This window comes from Centruroides vittatus, unplaced genomic scaffold (assembly GCF_030686945.1).
Source record: "Centruroides vittatus isolate TY-2023 unplaced genomic scaffold, ASM3068694v2 contig_888, whole genome shotgun sequence".
Taxonomy (NCBI): Eukaryota; Metazoa; Arthropoda; class Arachnida; order Scorpiones; family Buthidae; genus Centruroides; species Centruroides vittatus.
In genome coordinates, this window is record NW_027122579.1 from 232,628 (window position 1) to 254,178 (window position 21,551).

At 33.9% G+C, this 21,551-nt stretch overlaps 1 protein-coding gene across 2 annotated transcripts in view; it reads left to right on the forward strand.

Moving 5' to 3' along the window:
• Window positions 1-21,551, forward strand: part of Su(var)2-10 (E3 SUMO-protein ligase Su(var)2-10) — a 138,207-nt gene that overhangs the window by 82,306 nt on the left and 34,350 nt on the right. For both annotated transcript variants that reach the window (XM_067280637.1, XM_067280638.1), the window contains exon 11: window positions 1,331-1,799. In XM_067280637.1, coding sequence (XP_067136738.1) covers window positions 1,331-1,799 — 469 coding nt within the window. The remainder of the gene's footprint in view (window positions 1-1,330; window positions 1,800-21,551) is intronic.

Below are 21,551 nucleotides of genomic sequence, written 5' to 3' on the forward strand. Positions count from 1 at the left end.
TGATCGTTTTGTAGATCTGACATATATGAGATCCCTATCGAACCTGTTATCTTTTAGCGGAATTTTATATACTCCCGGCATTCTTCCAACTTCCGCCCAATCTTTCTCATTTCTTAACACGCTGAAAGTATCTGGCTTATGTCTATAAGTTATTTTTGCATTAGTGTAAACTCCAATTTCTTTATATAGGGACTGCATAGGGCGTGATACATTATAACCATACGGTAGGGCGATGTATCTTGTTGTGGATCTTTGTTTGAAACCCTATTTAATAGGGCTTTGAGTTGGTTTTCTTATTTTTCTGCCATTCTATATATTAGGCTTTTATTGTACCCATGGTCTGCAGCAATTCCTGCTATTTTTCTTACTTCCTTCCACTTGTTCTTTGCTACAGTGTGTGTAGGCCCTTCTAATAAGCGCTCTAAAAGATGCTATTTTGTAGCTGTATGGGTTGTTGGAGTTGGCAGGGATGTATGTTGGATGGCACTAGGTTTTCGGTATATCTTGGTATCATATCCGCTATCATTGAATACTATATTAACGTCCAAAAAATGAGCCAAAAAATTTTGCTAAAGAGAACTAATTAAAGAAGGAACACACCAGTAATTGACTATGTCAACCTTATTATACAAGGAAATTCATTTTGGGCCTTTTTGCTCCTCTTCAGTTCTTGATTACAAATCTACTTAATTAAACAATAAATGCTATATAATTCTAATACACCTTACTAAATACATAATACACAGATTACTTTTGACCTTTTTTAAATAATATTAGTGACCAGGGATGAATAAACTTTGTATTCATAAACTAATAAATAAAATTAAAATAACATAAGACTATGATGAAAAAATTTTTATAAAAAATTGAAGAAACAAAAAAAGCTTTACCTATATTAAAGTAAATGTAAATTGGTTTAAAAGATTGATTAAAAAAGAAAAACCTTTTTATAACAAATCTGAAAGGACATTAAGACAAGAAAATAGAAGTACTGTGGGACAAGCCTATCGCTTATTGACTTCTCACTTTCAAACTTTCAGTGACCCTGTTGGGAAGCCCTGGTTTAAACGATCTTATAATAATCTGACTATTTCATCTTCATAAAAACACATAAAAATATTAACAAATGTTTGTTTGTAATTTTTCAAAATAACTAAATGTTTTTGAAAACTTGGGCTTTTAAATTCTGATGATATTTAAACTTTTACTTTAAAATATAAGAATTTAAGGAAAAGTTTTTAAAAGATGGTAATGTCTTTTAAAAAACGAATTTATTTTTGTTTGAATTATTATATTTTCTTGTAATATAAGTTTTCTTTTTAACTTCTAGCTCCTCAGACTGAAAAGAAGAAAACTAAAGTAGAAGTAATTGATCTCACACTTGAAAGTAGTAGTGAAGATGAAGCAGAACAACTTCCACCACCACCAAGAAGGCATCAACCATTGATGCAGCAGCTACCAGTATCTCATCCACCTACTACATCCTCATGTTCTATGAATCAAATTATAAATTTGCCATCACCATCAATTCAGCCCTCCTCCACAAGTGTCACACCTCTTATATCTTTACCTTCCCCATCTGCTACATCATCCCCTTCTTCTTCTTCTAACTCATCAACAGCATCATCGTCGTCATCGTCATCATCTGGTGCATCTTTTGTTAGTGTGATAAATCCAGCTCTTTCTACAATCAGTTCAGCTACATCATCTCCACAGTCATCCATACAACTTACGAATCCTCTGCTGTCAATGACTGCACGACCTCCAGCTACAACATCAGCTATTCCTGCCTCATCTGGGTCAGTGCTAATTTATCTTACAAACTAAAATTTAATAAATTAACTTTAAATATTCATTTGTAAATTATTGTAATTTATTGGTAAATAAATTTCATAATAATGAATCTCAATCATCAAAAATTATAATACACACAAATTAATTTTTAAGATTTGCTTAAGTCAGTGCATGATTGCATGCAAATTTTTTATTATTATATCTTCAAGAAAGCTTTCTATTGACTGTTTCTTTGTTATATTTTTAAGCAGTTATCTTTTGTTTCTTTTAAGTGTATGGTGTTAATATACTAATTAGTATGTTAAGTAATAAATTGTAAAATATAATTTTATTACAGTTGATTTATATAATTCTTAGTACAAAAATAGATGTGTATTGTAATATAAATGTTTGGCAAATTATTAAGTTATTTATTTGTTTGCATATTGAAATAAAAAAAAACTAAATTTATTAAATTCCTCAATGTATTTAAATTTTTTGGTGAAAATTGAACTCAATACTATTTTAGATAAATACAGGCCTCGGAGTCACTCACTTTTTTCACTTTTCAGGTCATTTGCTCACTTTTCTCACTTGTTTGGTCATTTCCATGTGCTTCATTAGGAAGATGTGGGACCAATCAAAAATAATTTTAAAGCCAAACGATCTGCCGAATTATCTGACTAGAATTTTCTGGAAGAAAATATTTGGTCCTGAACAGGACTCAAAACCGCAACTGCCGTTCAGTGTGTTAGGTTAGATGAAACAAAAATTCCTTTCACATATGTAAAAAATCTTCACGCACTTAAAAAAATTTTCATTACAAATTCAGAAGCCAATGTTGAGTAAAGTTATGTACTCATGCTATATCATTAGCTAAAATCTAGTTCTTTAGAGTTGCATTTTCTTCTATGGGGATTAAAAATGAGTATTCTAAGCATCCTTATGTTTTTGGCTGTTTTCTAAGAAAATCCCTAAACTTCCTTTGCAGGGGAAAACATACTATGCCAAGGGATTAATCTCTCAAGCTGACAACACTGCTGCTGCTTCTAAGTTTAAAATATATTATAATTATTAAAATTAACATGAGATAGTGGCATAACCTCCTACCTCTAGATAAATTTTGTTTCTGACCATTTAATTATCCTTGTTATAGCCCAATAACATGGCAGATCATTTCATTTTAATTAACAATTGGCTTTTAGAGTTGTTTACAAAAATAATTTTTACTTTATTTTTAAATAATTTCATAAAATTGAGTTAAATAAAGTTATTTTAATGATTTCATAGCATATTGTTAATGTTAAATCACATCTATATATTTCTAAATGTATTTTTAAATTCACTAAAAGTGTAATTATTCCGTGTAGTAAGTATTATTTTCATAAAATGTGTGATTACTTTATTTGTGAAATATCCATTCTTTAATCTCTTTTCTTATGCTGATTATAATTATGCATTAATTAAGAGACTAAAAAAATAAATGAAAATGTAAATTCATATTTATGTGAGATCTGGAAATTTCCCTGATCATAAAATTATAATAATTGTTCCCTATATTGAATTGAGAATTTTTTCTATTATAAACATCCTCGCTAGAAAATATGCGTCCCCAGCCGTATAACTGTCAATTATCCATTGTTCTTACACTGAGTACAGATCATCTTGCAACTTAAGTTTATAGTTAGCGCCTGAATTCTCCGTATTGTTTCCAATCCCGAGAACACCTACGGCCTAATCACATTCATGTGACCAACTTTCCTAGCAAAAAGCTATATAAGATGCTTCCTTCCTCCCTCTCGGGAGTCAATCATCGATCTAGATCGAGTCACGATCTAGTCCATCTTGTCCTTGTGCCTAACGAAAAATTTTACTTTGTGCCTCTAGAATTACTGACTCTTACACTTTAAAGGAATTATTGATCCTTGTGACCAACGGAATATTTGAAATACAGATGTTCTAAAAGGTATGGAACCCATCTATGTGACCTCTCTCTCTCTCTCCTCACGTGTTAGGGATATATATAGATATATATGTTAGATGTTTGTAACATTTTCTCTTAATTCCAATAAATCACTGTTATCCTGTTAAATGGTGTCTTGTTTGCTCGAATATTCGCCTATCGCCTTACCACGACTCCACTTTCCCTCCTACACTCGACCGGATGAAGTAGTAGTTCCATCCCTGCGGGAAACCCTACCGACAAATAAGCCATTTCTGACTCATGGGCAAGTCCCTCCGACTTGCTAGCCGAAATTAGACAGCAGTCCGACTTCGTCGTACCTCCTCAGTACCCACAAATTGGTTTTTCAGGAGTGGGGTTTCGACTTTTCGGAACCCTGGTAAGGCGAACGAAAAAGGCCATATCCGAGCAACACCACCGAATTGAATTAGGTCTCTTTCCCTACCTTAGATACTAGAATTTAAGCCGTAAACGCAATGGAGGACAATCCCCTTCCTGCGGCTGAGCCAGGCAACCTAAATCCGAATCCAGCGCCGAACCCACTTACGTTGGGTGGTCTGGGCAGTATTATACCCTTATTGCCCGTATTCACGGGAGAAGCATGTGGTCTTAGAATAACTGATTTTTTTTGATTCTTTGGCGGACGTTACCAAGGTAGCCGCCTGGTCAAAGTCACAGATGTTAGTGGTAGCTAAGCTAAAACTTATGGGTTTAGCTAGAGAATTTGTCCGAAAGGTCAGACAAAGAAGTCAATGACTTCGACGAGTTTAAGCGGTTGATGCTAGCTCGTTTTGAACACGAGCCATTTACTTTTAGATTATCAAAATTTTATGCCTGCGTCCAAAAAATGGGACGAGGATGTACAGACCTATGCCGCTAGACTCCAAGCGCTGGCGATGGAGATAGAAATTGAGCCCGACACGAATGCTGCGGAAACTGCGATTATCGAAAGAGTTCAAAGGAAGGAGTTAGATGAAAGGCTCAAGGCGCAATTCTTAAATGGGATCAATATCAGAATCCGGCAGCGCGTAATGAGCCACAAGGCAGAAACATTCGATGAGGCCTTAAAGGTTGCTATTAGCGAGGAAACAATCGAGAATCTCACCGCACACCCACGAGGGATCGTGCGTACAATTAGGGAAAATGATAGGTCAACCGATTCTCCCCCCCTTCTTAGACGATCTACAATGTTTAACCTCAGCGATGGAGGAGCTTAAAGCTTGAATGGATAATTTAAATCAAGACTCTTTGCAAAATAATTCTCGGAACCCTACATCAGGACGGAATATTCAAGGGAACTTTAATAAAACTTATAATAATCCGCTTTTCAGGTGAAGCGAATATCATCCTAGTCCTCCCAATCGTCGATCTGATTGACCAAATAATCAACCTAACCTAAATCAGAATCGGAACTCGCCCGATAGCAGAAATAATTATGATAACAATCGCGGCATGCAACAACGAAATGACTCCCCACAGAGACATGAAGCAAGACCTGATCGAAACAAGGTCCGTTTCCAACCGCAGCCTACTGCTGAGGATCGAGCCCATTGGACAGGCAAAATAGGACTAACGACAATTTTTTCAGGACCTAACTATATCATATTAGTCTATGTTAACAATGTTCCTGTGAAAATGCAAATTGATCCTAGAGTAGAGGGCACACTCATATCAAATACCCTAGCGTTAACTAAATAACCTAGGAAAGGTAATTCGCTTTTACCTAGTATGCATTTAGCTGGATTTATTCGGATACCATATTCTGATAAACGTCCAAGTACTTTTTCCAGATGAACGTAATGTTCCTCCTTTGTCTTACTTGCCAACAGGATGTCGTCTATGTAAACAAAAACAAAATCTAATCCATGCAACACTTCGTGCATAAACCTCTGGAATGTTTGTGCCGCGTTCGACAAACCAAACGGCATGTACAAAAATTCATAAAGGCCGAAGGGTGTTGTAATTGCGGTCTTAGGTACGTCTTCGGGGTGGACCGGGATCTGATGGTATGCTCGCGTTAGGTCTATTTTGGAAAATATGGTCTTCCCGTACAAATTCTGGGCAAAATCTTGTAGATGAGGCAATGGGTACCTGTCCGGCACTGTTATTTTATTAAGGGCACGATAATCCCCCGTGGGACGCCAGTCCCCGTTCGGTTTGGGTACCAGGTGCAAGGGGTTAGACCAATTTGAATTACTCGGTCGACAAATGCCTAGTTGTAACATTAACTGGAATTCCTTTTTTGCAACTTCTAGCTGTTTTGGATTGAGACGGCGGGGACGAGAAAAAACGTTATGTCCTTTAGTAATAATACGGTGGACCGTGTTATGCTTGGGTTTAGTGTCAGCTGGATATGGCCGAAGAATATCCTTATACTTGTTTAAAATGTCGCCAAATTCCGAGTTAGAAGCGATTAAAGTAATGTTAGTTTGTGCGCCGTGGTGAGTGGAACCTTTTGTTGTCAAGGACGTTAATGGGTCTTTGATGCAGGCGTTTTTTAAGTCGATCAGAAGACCGAAATTTCTTAGGAAATCGGCACCTATTATTGGTTTGCTGACGTTTGCGATTACGAAAGGCCACGTAAATTGGCGCCTTAAATTAAGGGACAAGGTTATGTTTTTTATGCCATAAGACTTTATCGGGGTATTGTTTGCCGAATAAAGTGTCAATGAGGCAGGTGCCTTTAATGCCATAGCAGCGTTATATGGTAGAACGCAAACGTCACTACCACTGTCGATCAAGTAATGACGACGTGAGGTCGGATCGTAAACAAAAAGGCGGCTTGTGTTATTAATTCGGAAATCACATTCCGCCACCTGTGATTTCCGAGCTAGTTTTCCTGATCTCGAAATTTGCAAGGAGCCTTACATTTATTAGCTTGATCACCAAACTTCGCGTGGTACCAGCATAGGTCCTTCACGTGGGGACGAACTGGTGTCTGCGAACGCCGGCGATTCCGGGGGTGTCTATAATTGCGAGATTGCCTGTCGCTAGGCCTTGAGAGGCGATTAATCTGTTCCGTTAATTCAGCAACCTGCGTTTGGAACTCTTTTATAGCCGCATGCGTGCAGTTTTCATTCGTTGCTAAATTAGTTTCAGCAATTTGCAGAGGTGTTAGCTCGAGAATTTTATCAGCCATTTGGGCTAATTTGTCTAAATCCTCATCGGAAACAGAAAGAATTGCCTGTGTTTCTTTGGGTAAACGCTGAATCCAAAGTGTCCTTAAAAACTCTTCCCCGACTTTATTATTAGCTAGTTGACGCATTTTACGTAGGAGGTGAGATGGCTTATCATCTCCTAAAACGGCATTTGACAGCAAATCTTTCACTCATTTTTGTTCGGAATCAGAAAATTCCGCTATGAGTCGATCCTTTAATGTTTGGTATAAATTTTCTTTAGGAGGGTTTTTAACGATATCGCTCACGTACGATAACACTTCCGAATTGAGGGCCAAAACCACTGCGTAATATTTAGTCGTATCATGGGATATGTCGGCGAGTTTAAACTGGGCTTCGATATTGATAAACCATAAATCGGCTTCTTTGTCCCAAAATTGAGGAAGTTTTAGAGCTACCCGGCTGACTTCGGGCATGAGATCGTTTTCGTTTGGCATTTCGGAACACAAAGAGAAAACCACTCAACGGAACGAAAGTAAAATGGAACAGGAAACTCCACTTACCCGTGCTAGATGACTTACACTGGCAAGAGATTGTAGTTGCGGACAGACAAAATGGAAGACGAATTTGCCGGTCTGGAGTGGCCACGTGGGGCGAGTAGTTCATTTTCTCAAAGAGCGTCGTCTACGTTGTAATGATCTTGCTTTCTCTTGTTTTTTTTTTTTCTTTTTGTTCGAATTCACGTCGAATCACGTTCGGGTCACCAGTGAGGGCAATGGCGGATCACACGTGGAATCAAAGGACTGTCGGTCCATCGCCCATCCATTTCCATCATTACACAGACGTCGCTTATCGAGATGAAACGAAGGAATTAAGTAAAGTCCACGGCTACCATTAAAACTATAACAATATTTATTCGTGAACAATCGGTACAAGTACAGTACACGTTAGAGCTACACGTGCTCTAGCTGCTAACATCCAACAAACTAAGGTATCCCAGAATCCACCGGAATAAACGAGTTCTCGTGTACGAGGCTATGGGGGCCTCTAGAGGAACGGCGCCATCTGTCGAGTCTGTGACAAGTTACTGGTCGCCGCAATGCTATAGAATCTCTATCTTCTATTCTTTCATCAGCAAGTGTTTCTGTTGTAACATAAGCTTAGTTTTTCAACACTGAATTCCTTTCATGGTTATATTGTATTATAAATGACATTTATGTAAACATCAATACCACAAACAACCATTTAGCATTATTGTTTCTTTACAATGGCATTTGAAGACAAATAATGTCAATATAAAAACAAAATATCAATTGCAATTTTATTATACAGTACTATATTTCACAATAAATCACTTATTAAAAATTTGTATAATTTATATTTTTTAATAAAAATTATAAACACAGTAATTGAAAGTTTTAAAAAATAAATATGGAACATATAATAGGACATCAAAACATATAAAATTACAACAAGTAGAAATTCTCTAAAAAAGCAAAAGTTACAACTGTATAAAAATTTTAGAACTTTCCATTCAGAATTAAAGACATTTTTCTTTACACATTTACACTGTAAATTCAAAATTTTGAACCTTTATATGAATTGATGGTATTGGTCAATTCACATAAAGGTGTGAAATTTCAAATTCCTAGAAACTTGTAAATGAGGGGAGAGTACTTGAAACTGATAAACAACTTTTAATATTAAAAGGAAACAAAGGATAAATGATCAGTCCACCTGTTTCACATATTTAGATCTTGACAAATTTATTTTTCATCTGCAGTGGTAGTTTCAAAGACAGTGGTAGAACTAAAATACTGTATTTTGTTGCAAATAGAAATTAATGGTAATTGATAATTTAAAATTTATTGACTCAAGTGCTTTTAAAATTTGGAGGACCAAAAAAATGTGATATAACGAGTGGCTACTGTATTACAGTATACAGTCAAACCTGTTTTTATGCGGTGGATAGGGACCGCATAAAAAAAGTCTCACATAGAAAATAACTCAAAACCGTACGAAATACAATTTATTGACAACAGATGTCAGCACTTGACTGCATCGTCTGGTCTATCGTCTGTTTTACATATTTTTGTCCAGGTGGTGTTTTGTTGACTTAAAAAGTAAATTATTTCATTTTTCGCATATTCATGCAATAATATTACTATAATAAGTGCATTTATGCTATAATAAGTTTATTTAGCTATAATAAGTCAACGTGAGACATGACGAATCGCACGAGACTAGTCGCCAACTATACCGTACAAATAAAAAATTGCACAAAAAAAACCGCACGAATTAAAAATTCGCATTAAAAAAATCGCACATAAAAAGAGCGCATAAAAACAGGTTTGACTGTATACAGAAATTTTTAAAATGTTGATTAATGATAACAGAATAAAAAGGAAAAAAAAACTTTTACTGTTATTTTGCTGAGTTTTCCTTCCATGTTTTCATTTTGTCATGTCACTATTGCACTCACTTTTTCAGAGGGAAAATGGCACTCTGAGGCCTGTAAATAGAATTTTTATGATTAAAATATCATAATACACTCTTTTTTTGTATTAATAATTTAATAATTTCATTTGATTTATTTTATCAGCAAATATATATTAAATAATAAAAACATGAAAAATCTTTGATGCATTAGGATTAAAAATCTGAAAAAATTCCATATTTCAGTGTATGCAGATTTATTTATACACTGAATCTGTACATATTAATCTGTTTAAATGTTAAAAAATAAATAAAAACCTTTTCATATGAAAAAATAATGGACATATAAGCTATTTTAATTTTTATGGGTACATAATTATTTCTTTTTCAATTAAATGATATTTTAATATGAATTAATGTTTTTCAATCTGTTCAGTTCTTAAGTATGTTATAACATTCTTACAAATATTTTATAGATTTAAAAATAAATTCAAAACTTCACTAAATTTTTAAGAGTTTTACCTTAAAAATTAAAAGTGAGGTTGAGGCTGAAGTTTTCAACGCAAATACGTGTACATCGGATGTTCGGTGCTGCTTTCCTGTAAGCCTAGAAGTTTGGCAATGGCCTTTGGAATGTCGAGCATGATTCCACTGACTTTCCAAATGCCATTGCCAAACTTTTACGCTTACAGGAAAGCAGCGCTGAACGTCCGATGTACACACATTTGTGTTGAAAAGTTCAGCTTCAACCTCGCTAAATTCTTGATTGGATTATGAAATACTGTTAGTGAAGATGACAAGATTGCCAGTGTAGAGTAAACACCCTACAGAAAATTGCTAGAGTGGAAATAAAACCTTTGCATAATCCACCCCATCATATACAAGGTGCAACAATTTGATTTTCAGTATGGCTGTATAGTGTTATTTGTGGCATAGTTGTATTGAAATTACATAATTATTCATGTTTGAACTAATATATGTGTAAATTGCAAACTGATAGAGCTAGTTGTTAGTTAGCTATTGCAAAGGCAATAAAGATCTGCATATGTATTTTGGCATAAAAATGAGCAATTGAAATTTAGAGCAGCTTTTTGTTATCAAATTTTGTGTGAAAAACTGAAAGTGCTGCTAAAACATTACAACTGAAGAAACTGGAATATGTTGAAGATGCTATGAATAAGTTGTGTGTTTCAGTGCCATAAAAGATTCAAAGATGATATGACAGATAACCAAAAACAACAGACACACAAGATTAATAGCTAAAGAATTGCACATTAACCAAGAAACAGACCAATTTTAACTGGAGAATTAGACATGAGAAAGGTGAACAGAAAAAGCATTGGCTTAAGTAAATTTTGAACATTTTTGAATGAAAATTGCTTGAACCAGTAATGAATTGATAATAAAGATTCAAATGAATGTATCCCAAGACTGTATTTTAATGCTGTGGGAAACCCATGAGGGAATCAGATATACTTATTGATGCGTATGGTCTTCACACACACCTCCCAGGTACGATATTGCATTACTTTCCTTGTGGTTTACACAATTCCCCGATTTGCTTGCCTTGTAAATTTCGAGTGTTTCTAAAGCCCTGATGTTGTCTATCTGGAAAGATTTCTTTATGATGCTAGTGTTGTCCAAGTTGGCCATTACATCGGGGTTGATGGCATATGTTGCCAGGGCGGTGGTGTATTTTTTTTTGGCGATGATGTATTTGTGTATAGATTCGATAAAGGGACCAAAGTACACTACAAGCCCAGCTTCCTTCCATTATACATACCGGCAGATTCGAAGGACCTGTATCCTTATAAGGTTGCGCCATTCAAGGCATTAACCAAAAGAGCTTTCACACACAACTCTAGATGAGAGGACACACTCAAAGAACTTAAACACCTATTGTGGATATTGCGAAAGCTCACGGGTACAAAAGGAAACTAATTAGAAATTTAACTTGAATTCTCCATAGTCTACAATGTGAGTGTCACACCTTCACAGACCAGGAGCCAACGAGATCCACATTTGGAATGATTGTGAATCTAAAGCAGATTCTGGAGGAAGAATTGAAAACATTTGTTCATCTATTATATTCGAACTGTACCAGAAATCTAAAGGCTTAGAGGTGATACTTATTTGTACCAGTATTTTCTCTAGAAAGTGGTAAAGCATTGGCTTGAAGTAGTGACTGATCTTTCTTCAAAGGCACATTTGTTTCCAAGAGTAATTACAGGGGATGAAACTTTTGTGCTTCCAGTATGTTTCTGGTCAATGTCAGAACATTCAGTATTCACCATGTCCTAAAAAAACATCCATGTCACACTCCATGGTGTAAGACCATGCTGATGCTTGTATCTTTGATAACAAGAAAATAGTCCATCAAGAATTTAATAAACAGGAACACAGTCAACCAACAGTGCTATTTAGAGGTGCTGAAAAGATTCTATTCAAAGAAAAGCACCTAAATTATGGCCTGACATGAGGATCATTCATCATGACAATACACTAAGTCACAGAGAGAGAGAGACTTTTTGGTCAAAAAAAATAATTACCCTGTTAGATTATCCTGCTTATTCACCTGACTTAGCTCCCTGTGATTTCTGGCTATCTCCAAAAAAAGTATTTTCCAAAATTATAATTGGTTATGTAGTATGTTTTGAAAGAATGTCACTGGATAAATATTTCTCAGCAATAGTGTATGCTCTTTGGTGTTGACAGTTTGAAGATAAGACAGTTTGTTGCAAATAGCTTAATTCATGTAATGCTCCAAAGTGCTTATGTTGTAGAAAAGTACATACAAGGTCTGTTCAAAAAATAACCAAACTTTATTTTTTTAATTTTTATTCTTCAAGTTACAGATTATTGGTCCTGGTCTCCTTCAAAGTACTTCCCATCCCTATTCGCATACTTATCCCAGCAGTGTTTCTACTTTACAAAGCAGTTCTAAGCTTCTTTCGGAATGTCCTTCAATGCTTGTGACAAATTTGTTTTAATGTCATCAATTATGTCAAAACACGTGTCCTTACAGCAGGGATTTTAATTTTGGAAACAAGAAAAAATATTGCAAGGAGCCAGGTCTGCTGAGTAGGGAGGCTGGGGAGAACAGTCATTTGATTTTTGGCACAAGACTTATTGAGCAGGTGCATTGTCATGGTGAAGGAACCATGAATTGATGAGTTGTCTCACCACAACTTGGTTGGTCTCTTACTGCAAATTTTTTCATGCAATCGTTTCAAAACACCTGTGTATTACGGATGGTTGACTGTTTGACCTTGAGGCAAAAATTCAAAGTACACAATTCCATTGAAATAAAAATAAAGACCGTGATGATCATCTTGACATTGGATCAAGACTGTCATGCTTTTTTCAGACATCAAGAACCTTTGCCAACTCACTGTGATGATTGAATTTTTGTCTCAATGTCGTAGCCTTAAACCCAACTCTCATCACCCGTTATGATCCTTTGCATGAATGTTTCATCATCATCGGGTGAATCCTGACCAAAATTTTTGGGCATGCTAAAAGTTACGATAAGAATAATAGGCCTATCTCTAGCACTAAACAATAGGCAGAAATGTTATATGGTGTGAATAAAAAAGTATGGACTATTATAAAGCCCTTTATATCTACACACAAAATATATGAAATACAGTGGTGCCTCATATAACGTACTTAATCCGTTTCAGGTGCACATCTGTTAAGTGAAAAGTCAGTTATACGAAATGCATTTTCCCATAGAAATACATGTTAAAACATCTAATTCATTCCGTAGCATAAAATAACAGTACTGTACCATTAAAAAATGAAAATGGAGCAGTCACCAATTATGCCGGGTAGTCAAATGTTGTGAGGAGGAGATGGAGGAACACTTTCTTCACACATTCATACAGACACACACTTTTTACACATTGCAGCAGGTCTCTTTTTATTGTTTTTTAATCAAAGTCAGATTCAAGAGAGGCTACTAGGGCTTGTAGGGTCAACTCCTCTTGTTCAATTGTTTGTTTTTTGGTAGCTGGCTTCTTGAAAAACATGTCTAAGGTTGTCTGTTTCTCTCTCTTCTTCAACACCTGTCAGAAGTGACGGGCAAGGGTGTCATTGTAGAGATCATTGATCCTGTTGGCCTCAGTCTGTGTTTGGATAGTGAGTGTTGATAAACTCCTGAACCTCTCCCCATTTGACAAAGAAGTCCTTGATGGCAGCAGTTGAAATTGGTTGATTGGATTGCTCCTCCTCGTCATCAGATGAAGCTTTCCTTTGAGCTTCATCATGTTCTTGGAGAGACTCCACAACTGAAGAGCTCTTCTTGGTGTTCTTCAATGAGCTCCTCCGCCTCCAATTCCAACTCTCAGGCCGTTGAGATGATCTCCTGCACCAATTCTGTATCCTCAGCTGGTTCTACCTCGGTCTATTCAGGAACAAGCCTCTTCCAGGCTGAATTGAGGGTCTTCTGCATGACTTCTCCCCAGGTCTTCTGGATGAGTCTGATTGCAACAAGAACATCAAACTTCTCTTTCCAGAACTTTCAGACAGTCATGTCTCCACAAAGCTGACATTCTTCAAACACCTTTATGAAGAGAGCTCTGGTGTACAGCTTTTTGAACAGAACCTAAAAAACCACCCCCTGCTGGCTTTAAACTCCTCTTCTTCATTGCCACTGCTGCTGCTTGTTCAAGGAGTGTTTTTCTTCAACTCGTCATAGATGAGTTTGGCTTTTTGATAGACTTCTTAGGTAGAGATATATCACCTCTCACCTGCCTGTCATGGATCCAACCACCAACAACCTTTCCATTTCGTCATGGAGTGAAGACCTACGCTTCACATAGAAGATCTTGGAGACTCCCTTGGCAACTTTGCTGACTTGATGGCATCTTTCTTGCTTAAAATGGTGTTGATGGTGGTCTTGCTGAGACCAAACTCTTTGACAAGGTTGCTGTTTTACCCCACTTTCACTCCTGATGATTTCTTGCTTTGTTTCAATTGAAATCACTTTTGTTTTTTTAGAAGCCATGATTTGCACAACACTTGAATAAATGTAAATACCTTGCACTGAGGTGATGTACTGTACAGTACATAATAAACAAGGGAGCAAGCTGAATCTCAACGGAAGATCTGTACTTCAGGCGGCGAAGAAGCTCGACCACCGGGGCTATTCGTGAAGAAGAAAAAAAAAACAGCTTACACTTCTGCAGCCAAAGAGCAACTGTTTTCAAAGGCTCTTAAAATACCTACATCAAGAAGCTATTTTGGGAAGCCAAGCGAAAAACATCTAAAAATAGTAGATTGGCAAAAGAGTGGAAACATTACTCGCACTCGTTCACCTCATGTAACTGCCGAACAAAAAGTCCATTGTTTGCAGCGTCCATTATACGAGGTATCACTGTATATTATAATAAAAAAGTTTTAAAAATTTATGATAATTCAAATTTTGTGGGCCCTTGACACTGGGGGCCCAGGGCTTAAGCCCTATTAATCTTGATGTAGATTTGCCCCTGTATGCAATACATGTATGCTGACTGGGTACCACAAGCTTTCAATACAATCCGGCCATGTTAAATGCTTCGAATGACCTCATATGCATGCACTTGTTTGCTGTGGCAAACCTCCACATGAGCAGTGATTGCATTCCCACAAGCATCATACTGACTTAAAACAGCTAGCTGATGGCTGCCAATGTAAAAGCAAACACAAATGATAAAAGAGTTTACATATTAAAGTAAATTATTATTGGCATATTTGTTCTCATATAAAAAGTATATTGACAGTCAAAACTTTCTCTTAAGCATGCTAAACAAGCCCAGAGAATTTGCCCCTGATCATCGTTGGTTTGTTGAATGAGTTCCAGGCAAACATCCACTTTGATTTTTGTTTTGCAGTTTGGTCATCAAATGAGAAACAAATGTTGCCCCAACTCAATGCTTGTTCAATGTTTCCTTTAAAAGTCATGGCACAACCCTATTGAGATACCAACCTCTTCTGCAAATTCTCTGACAGTCAGGCGATGATTTGCACACACCAGATCTTTGATTTTCTGAATGTGAGTGTCATCAGTCGAAGTCAAAGGCCTTCCTGGTTGAGGATCATCTTCAACTGATTGACGACCGCTTTTGAATTGGGTAAACCATCTGTAACATTGCATATAACCTAGAGCATTGCCACTATAAGCTTGATTCAAAAGTTGAAGTCTTTTCATAAAAGTTTTCCCCAGTTTCATGCAAAACTTTACATTGCATTAAATAAATTGCCCATAAATTGCACATTGCAAAATTCACCACAAACACTAAACACCTTTTACTCAAAAAAAACAGTAATGTGGGAAAGAAACAAGATAACAATCTGAAAAAATCGGCTTACTCAGTAGGTTATTGCAAGTATAGTGTTGCCAAACTCATGATGCAAGGGCACATCATTTCCTCCCAATTCAAAAAGTTTGGTTATTTTTTGAACAGACCCCCATAAGTATTTGGATATTTTGTCTAATGCTAAGTATAATAATTTGTTATATGGAAAGTATACTTCAGTGAAGTTTATTGAATTATTGGATTTAATGACTTGGTAAATACTAAATTGTAACTATATAAAGATCATGAAAGTTACAGAAAATACTTTTTGGAAATGTACAAATAACATGGTTCAAAAGTAGGCAGTGTTCAATAAACAGATTTGTACACTACAGAAATTTACTTATTAAGTACAGTGGAACCTAGGTATACGACCTTAATTCGTTCCTGATGTTTGGACTTATACCGAATAGGATGTATACCAAACCAACCTTTCCCATAAGAAGTAATGTAAAAATGATTAATCTGTTCTCATGTAAAAAAAAACTCCTCTTGGTATGGTATATTAATGGGGTTGTAAAATAATTGAAACACTGTTTGAGCACATTAATAAAAGAATAAATTTTGTTATAGATTTCTAAAGTTATTACAGTATAATCGCAAATAATTGCTTCTGATACGCTGTCGCCAGCACATTGTTCTTCAGTTATCGAAAGCAAAAGCAATTTCTCAACATGATCTAATGTCTCCGATCTCTGTTTAGAAATTGATTTAACCCCTTTCGCAACGTTAGCAGATTTAATAATGTCTTTATTTTTCATGATTGTCGACACGTCATTCTCTGAATACAGTATGCAACAGCTAAATCTCAAACACGCATGCCACCTTCATATTTCTCAACAATCTTTTTTTTTTTTTCAGTTCCATTGTGATTCTAGTCATTTTTTTTTTTTTTTTTAGTTTTCTGTTGCTTTTCATTTGCCTTTTTGCAATTCATGATTAATAAAAATAATAATGTTTTACTTACAAATTAAAATCAGAAGATATTTAACAAAGTTATAGACCATGGCACCGCGAACGTCTAGTCTGGTCTAATACACCAATAGTGCTACTTGTTCATAGATGGTGTGTATAATTGAATTAAGTCGTATACCGAGCAAAATTTGTTTTGTCCAAACAAGACGTATTCTGAATTGGATGTATTCTAAAGCAGACGTATACCGAGGTACTGTACCACTGTACTTATTAAGTACTTATTAAGAATGAAGCAAAATAAAGTTAACTTAATGGTAATGATGATGTAAAGTTTATAGTTCTTATTGGAAGTTCATCAATTGAAGCAAAGATGTGATGTTTATTCTAGCTGATAAGAATGACACTCAACAGTTGTAACCCATTTCATACCCAGAACATGGCTGCAACATGTGTGCCTTTAGTAAAGGAAATTTCTTTTTTACTTTCAGTGCCAAAAGTATCATAGTGGCAAGTTTCAGTATTCATTTTTACAGAAATGTGTTCTGCATGTCGTGATTTGTCATCAATCAGATTTGGTTGCATTTGGACTGCTAAATATTTTTCTAGTTAGCATTGAACAAGAGTACTTTAATTACAGTCACCTGATATATCTATAATGAATTGCTAACAAAAGTGAAACAGGAAAAAAAATGTTTAATGTTTGAGATGGTACTTTCTAAACAGCATACTAGTGTAGGTGTTAAGCATGCTCTCACTATTGCAAATACGCAATAGACACATTGAAATGTCACTATTATCATGACAATTATGCCCCTGGCTGTGAAGCTGACTCTACTACTATAACATGTTTCTTCAAGCATGCGATTGGCCAAGAGAATGATGCTTATGTTTTAAAAACATTCATTCATTTAAAATTCAAATTATTACTACATAACCTTAAAGTTAGAAGATAGTAGTAAAACAAATTAAAATTGTATTTTAATTTGAGAGCTGAGTGATTGACTCCAATAAGTATCACATTGGATATTATTAATATTAAAATTATTTTCTATTTAGTTTATTTTAGCATTTATGATTATTATTATTATTATTTAGTTATTTTAAAAATTTTAAAGACTGCTGTTTAAAATATTGTCTTGTCAATTTCACTGTTGTACTGTTCCAGTTTTTACATGTGTTATTTAAATATTGTCTTTCTTTAATTATAAATTTAAATATATTTAATTTGTTAAAATTAATAATATACATTTTGTAATTGTGTTTTAAGATTTAGATGATAACTCGTTTTTAATGCATTATTTTTTATCTTATCTTTATTATGAAAATATTAATATAGAACTGCCAATCTAAACATTAATTAATGAGAATTTAAAAAGCTACAAGCTATTTTAAATATGAAAATTGTCTGAAAAAATCCCAAGGAAATTTTTTGAAGATTGGGTAGATACATCAATGAAGTAATGTGGTAAATTTTATTCCTTGGCAACCAACTTTTTCAAAAAGTGACTTCCTTATATGGTGAACTTGATAGGTTGTAATGGTCAGATCATGCAGTAGTATACTGAAATTCTGTTTTAGCATCTTATTACATGAAGATTTATTCCATATTGTTTTCTATCTCAAGTCATTAAATAATTTAAATTTTATGTGACTGTCACTTTAATGTAAAAATTCATTTTGTTAATTAGTTTAAAAAATGAATCAGTAAATGAAAATTATAGTAATGTCATCTTTAGTTTAATTTTGCTAGCAAAATGTTGCTGTTTTAAATACATATAATTATTTTTAATTGCCAAAATTTACATTATAATAATAAAAGAGCAAAAACTTTATAGTTTATTAGGATAACAAGTTGGGTATCTTAACCATTAGAGTTTTCTGAAATTTCGTTATGTAACTAGTGGATAATTACTAGAAATTTATCAGCTTACAACATACAAATTCAAGTAGGAATGTTCAATAGTATCAATTTCCGTATATCGTGGATTGAACATTTAGAAAACGATATAGGAAAGAACTAAAGGTGAAGTATGCAGAAGTGTGTATTTGGTGATTTGGGGGGGGGAAATCACAATCGCAGATGATTATTTATGACACCCAAAGGCTTTTTCACATTTTCTAAACATGCTCTTTGTGATTTTAGTCAAAGGAAAAGCAGTTTGATAAATTTGTAATTGCAATTTAAAATTGGCATAAAACTCTTTATCATTGCATAACTGGAACCCTCCTTCAAATTTTCTTTTAGGTCTAGATAACTCGTACAAAAATTACAGTACAGTAGAACCTCACTTAATGTGCCCCTCGCATAACGAGTGACGAGGAGAGGGAAAGTCCTGATTGTGCACATGCTTCATCAGTCTGTGTTTAGCACTCATTCTGCTAGATCTTACTCTCGCTTGTGATCAGATATTTTTCCAAACTTGTGTTCACACACATTGCGTATAAACATCAACAACCATTGCCCGTTATATAATAAACATGCCAAACAATATGCCAAATTCTTGGGCTATGTAAAGGCAATAATTAAATATTAGAAATTAATTACCGTATTTACTCGGATATAAGACGATCTCGCATATAGGACAAGGTGTGACTTTAGAGATCAAAATAAAGAAAATTAGATTTATTAATACAATTTCTAATTTATTTAGTTTAATCACAAATAAAATATTATTAAATGCACGTATTAACTAAACGACCATGTTTGCCTTAATACGTGATGAATGGAAAACAAAACCAAAACTTTATAATAATCATGACTGGAAAAAGTTTATTTTTAATGATTCATAATAGCTAATATTCATTAAAAATAACAATTTAACTAATATAAAATAACTACATTTGTAATTATTGCTAAGTGACCTGTATTTCATTAATGTTTTTATAAATAACTAGAAACTATTTTCTGTGAACAAATGAGATGCAATGCAGTTTTTAATTAATTGACATAGGATTAAACCAATAAACAAAGGAAAGTATGTCTTAATTTGTTTACAGTAGGTGCCAACTTATGCTAAATAGACTGTAGACCTATAATGACAGCATAAAGTATATATGGTTTACAGAAATTATTGCAAAAACGCAAAGAATCCTTCGCTCGCACGTATAAGACAACCTAGGTTTTTGAAGCAGTAAAAATTGAATAAAAATCCAGTCTTATATGCGAGTAAATACGGTAATTTGACTAGAGGTAGGCAGTTATCCTGCCATCTTGTATTAAATTTAATGACCAATTCCAAATTAAATTTTAGAAATGCATAAATAAAAAAATAATTATAATTATTAAATTTAATTCGAGATGGAAGCATAACTGCCTACCTCTAGTCAAATTATTTAATTTCTAATATTTAATTATAACATTTACATAGCCCAAAAATTTTGCATATTGTTTGGTTGTTTGAGACATACTTTTCAATTTTTTTGTTTTCTGCAAATCAAATTTGCATTCCAGGTTGGTTAATTCCACACTAGAAGAAAAGATGAGGATGATTCACACTCCTTAACAATGTATATTGCATAATTTTCTTTGAATGAACATTATGAATAAAATATTTGAGTATTTTTTCGGCGTGGAATGCATTATTGTATTTTACATTAATTTCTCTGGGAAATATTGTTTTGCTTAACGAGTGTTTTGCATTACGAGTAAGATTCTGGAGCAAATTATGCTCATTAAGCAAGGTTCCACTGTACTTTACTTGATTAAGTGAGGTTTCTTTTTTATGAAAATATAAATTAGAACGATTGATCTCTAAAATTGTAAACTTGCCATAAATTTATTTTGTTTTTTTGATTTTCTTTAAATCAGAATGTGAAGTGTTTTCATTTTAACAAATTATTACAGTTATAAACAAACAGTATTTAATCTTGTTAATTAATTTATGCTGAAGAACAAAATACTTTTTTTCAAAGATTCTTTGTTTTTTTAATTGAAAAAAGTATATGAAAAATTAATGAATATATTTAAACAAAAATTGGAAACTTCGTAAATAAATAAATAAAAATATATAGGGTTTAGTTCGAAACAATGAAAAAATTTATTTTTCAATTATAAAGTAGCTTTATTCAGTAATGTAATCACTAATACAGTATATCAGGGACATTAAGCTAATATAATAAAAATGTTTACTGTAAATGCAATAATTTTAATGAATATGTTATTAATGAATACCATGTTTAGTGTAAAAGTGATTTGAATTATGAACAACATAGGTTAAACAAATTTCATGGTTGTGATTTTATCTTTAAAATTTTATATTAACTTGGTTATCAAATATTTTTGTTAGTGTAATAATTGAATGAAAGGAAATTATTAGTATAATTAAGATTAATAACTAGAACAACTCTATTTGAAACAAAAATTATTTTAGATTATATATCATTAATTCTTAAATATTTAGCATTACTTTTATAAAAGATTGCTTTTACTGCAGTTCTTGAATTTGACTCCTTCAGATCATAAATTCATTAACTTGCATAGATATAAAATTTTTATTGGAGAGAAAAGATGATATTTTTGTTAGTTACTGTTGTCATTATTAGCTTTAAAATTATTATGGATACTTAAACTCTAACATGATGTCATGATGATTATGGCTTGAAGCTTCTGTATATAATTGTACCACTGTTTTTTCAGTGAATTGTTCTAAGTTCTAAAATGCTTAGAATAAAGCAAACTTTAGTTACGAACAAGTAATTAGTGGGACTATTGTTATCAATGAATTCCAATTAATCATCTTTGTATTTTGTGAGAGCAAGATGATATAGAATGAAATAAATGTTTGATTTAAACAAAAATAGGAAATTATATATAGTCCATGCAGCAAGAGAGTAAATGTTAGTCAGCCTGAACTGAAGGATCTATATCAGATGAAAGGAATGGAGTTCAGACACATGTATCCCCCTTGGGCATTGAGACATGGATTTGATCTCTTTCAGCCGTTCTGTTTTTACATTTTAGAAATGTTTTTATACCACTTTCATCATAAGTAATTTTATTGTTTTATTTTT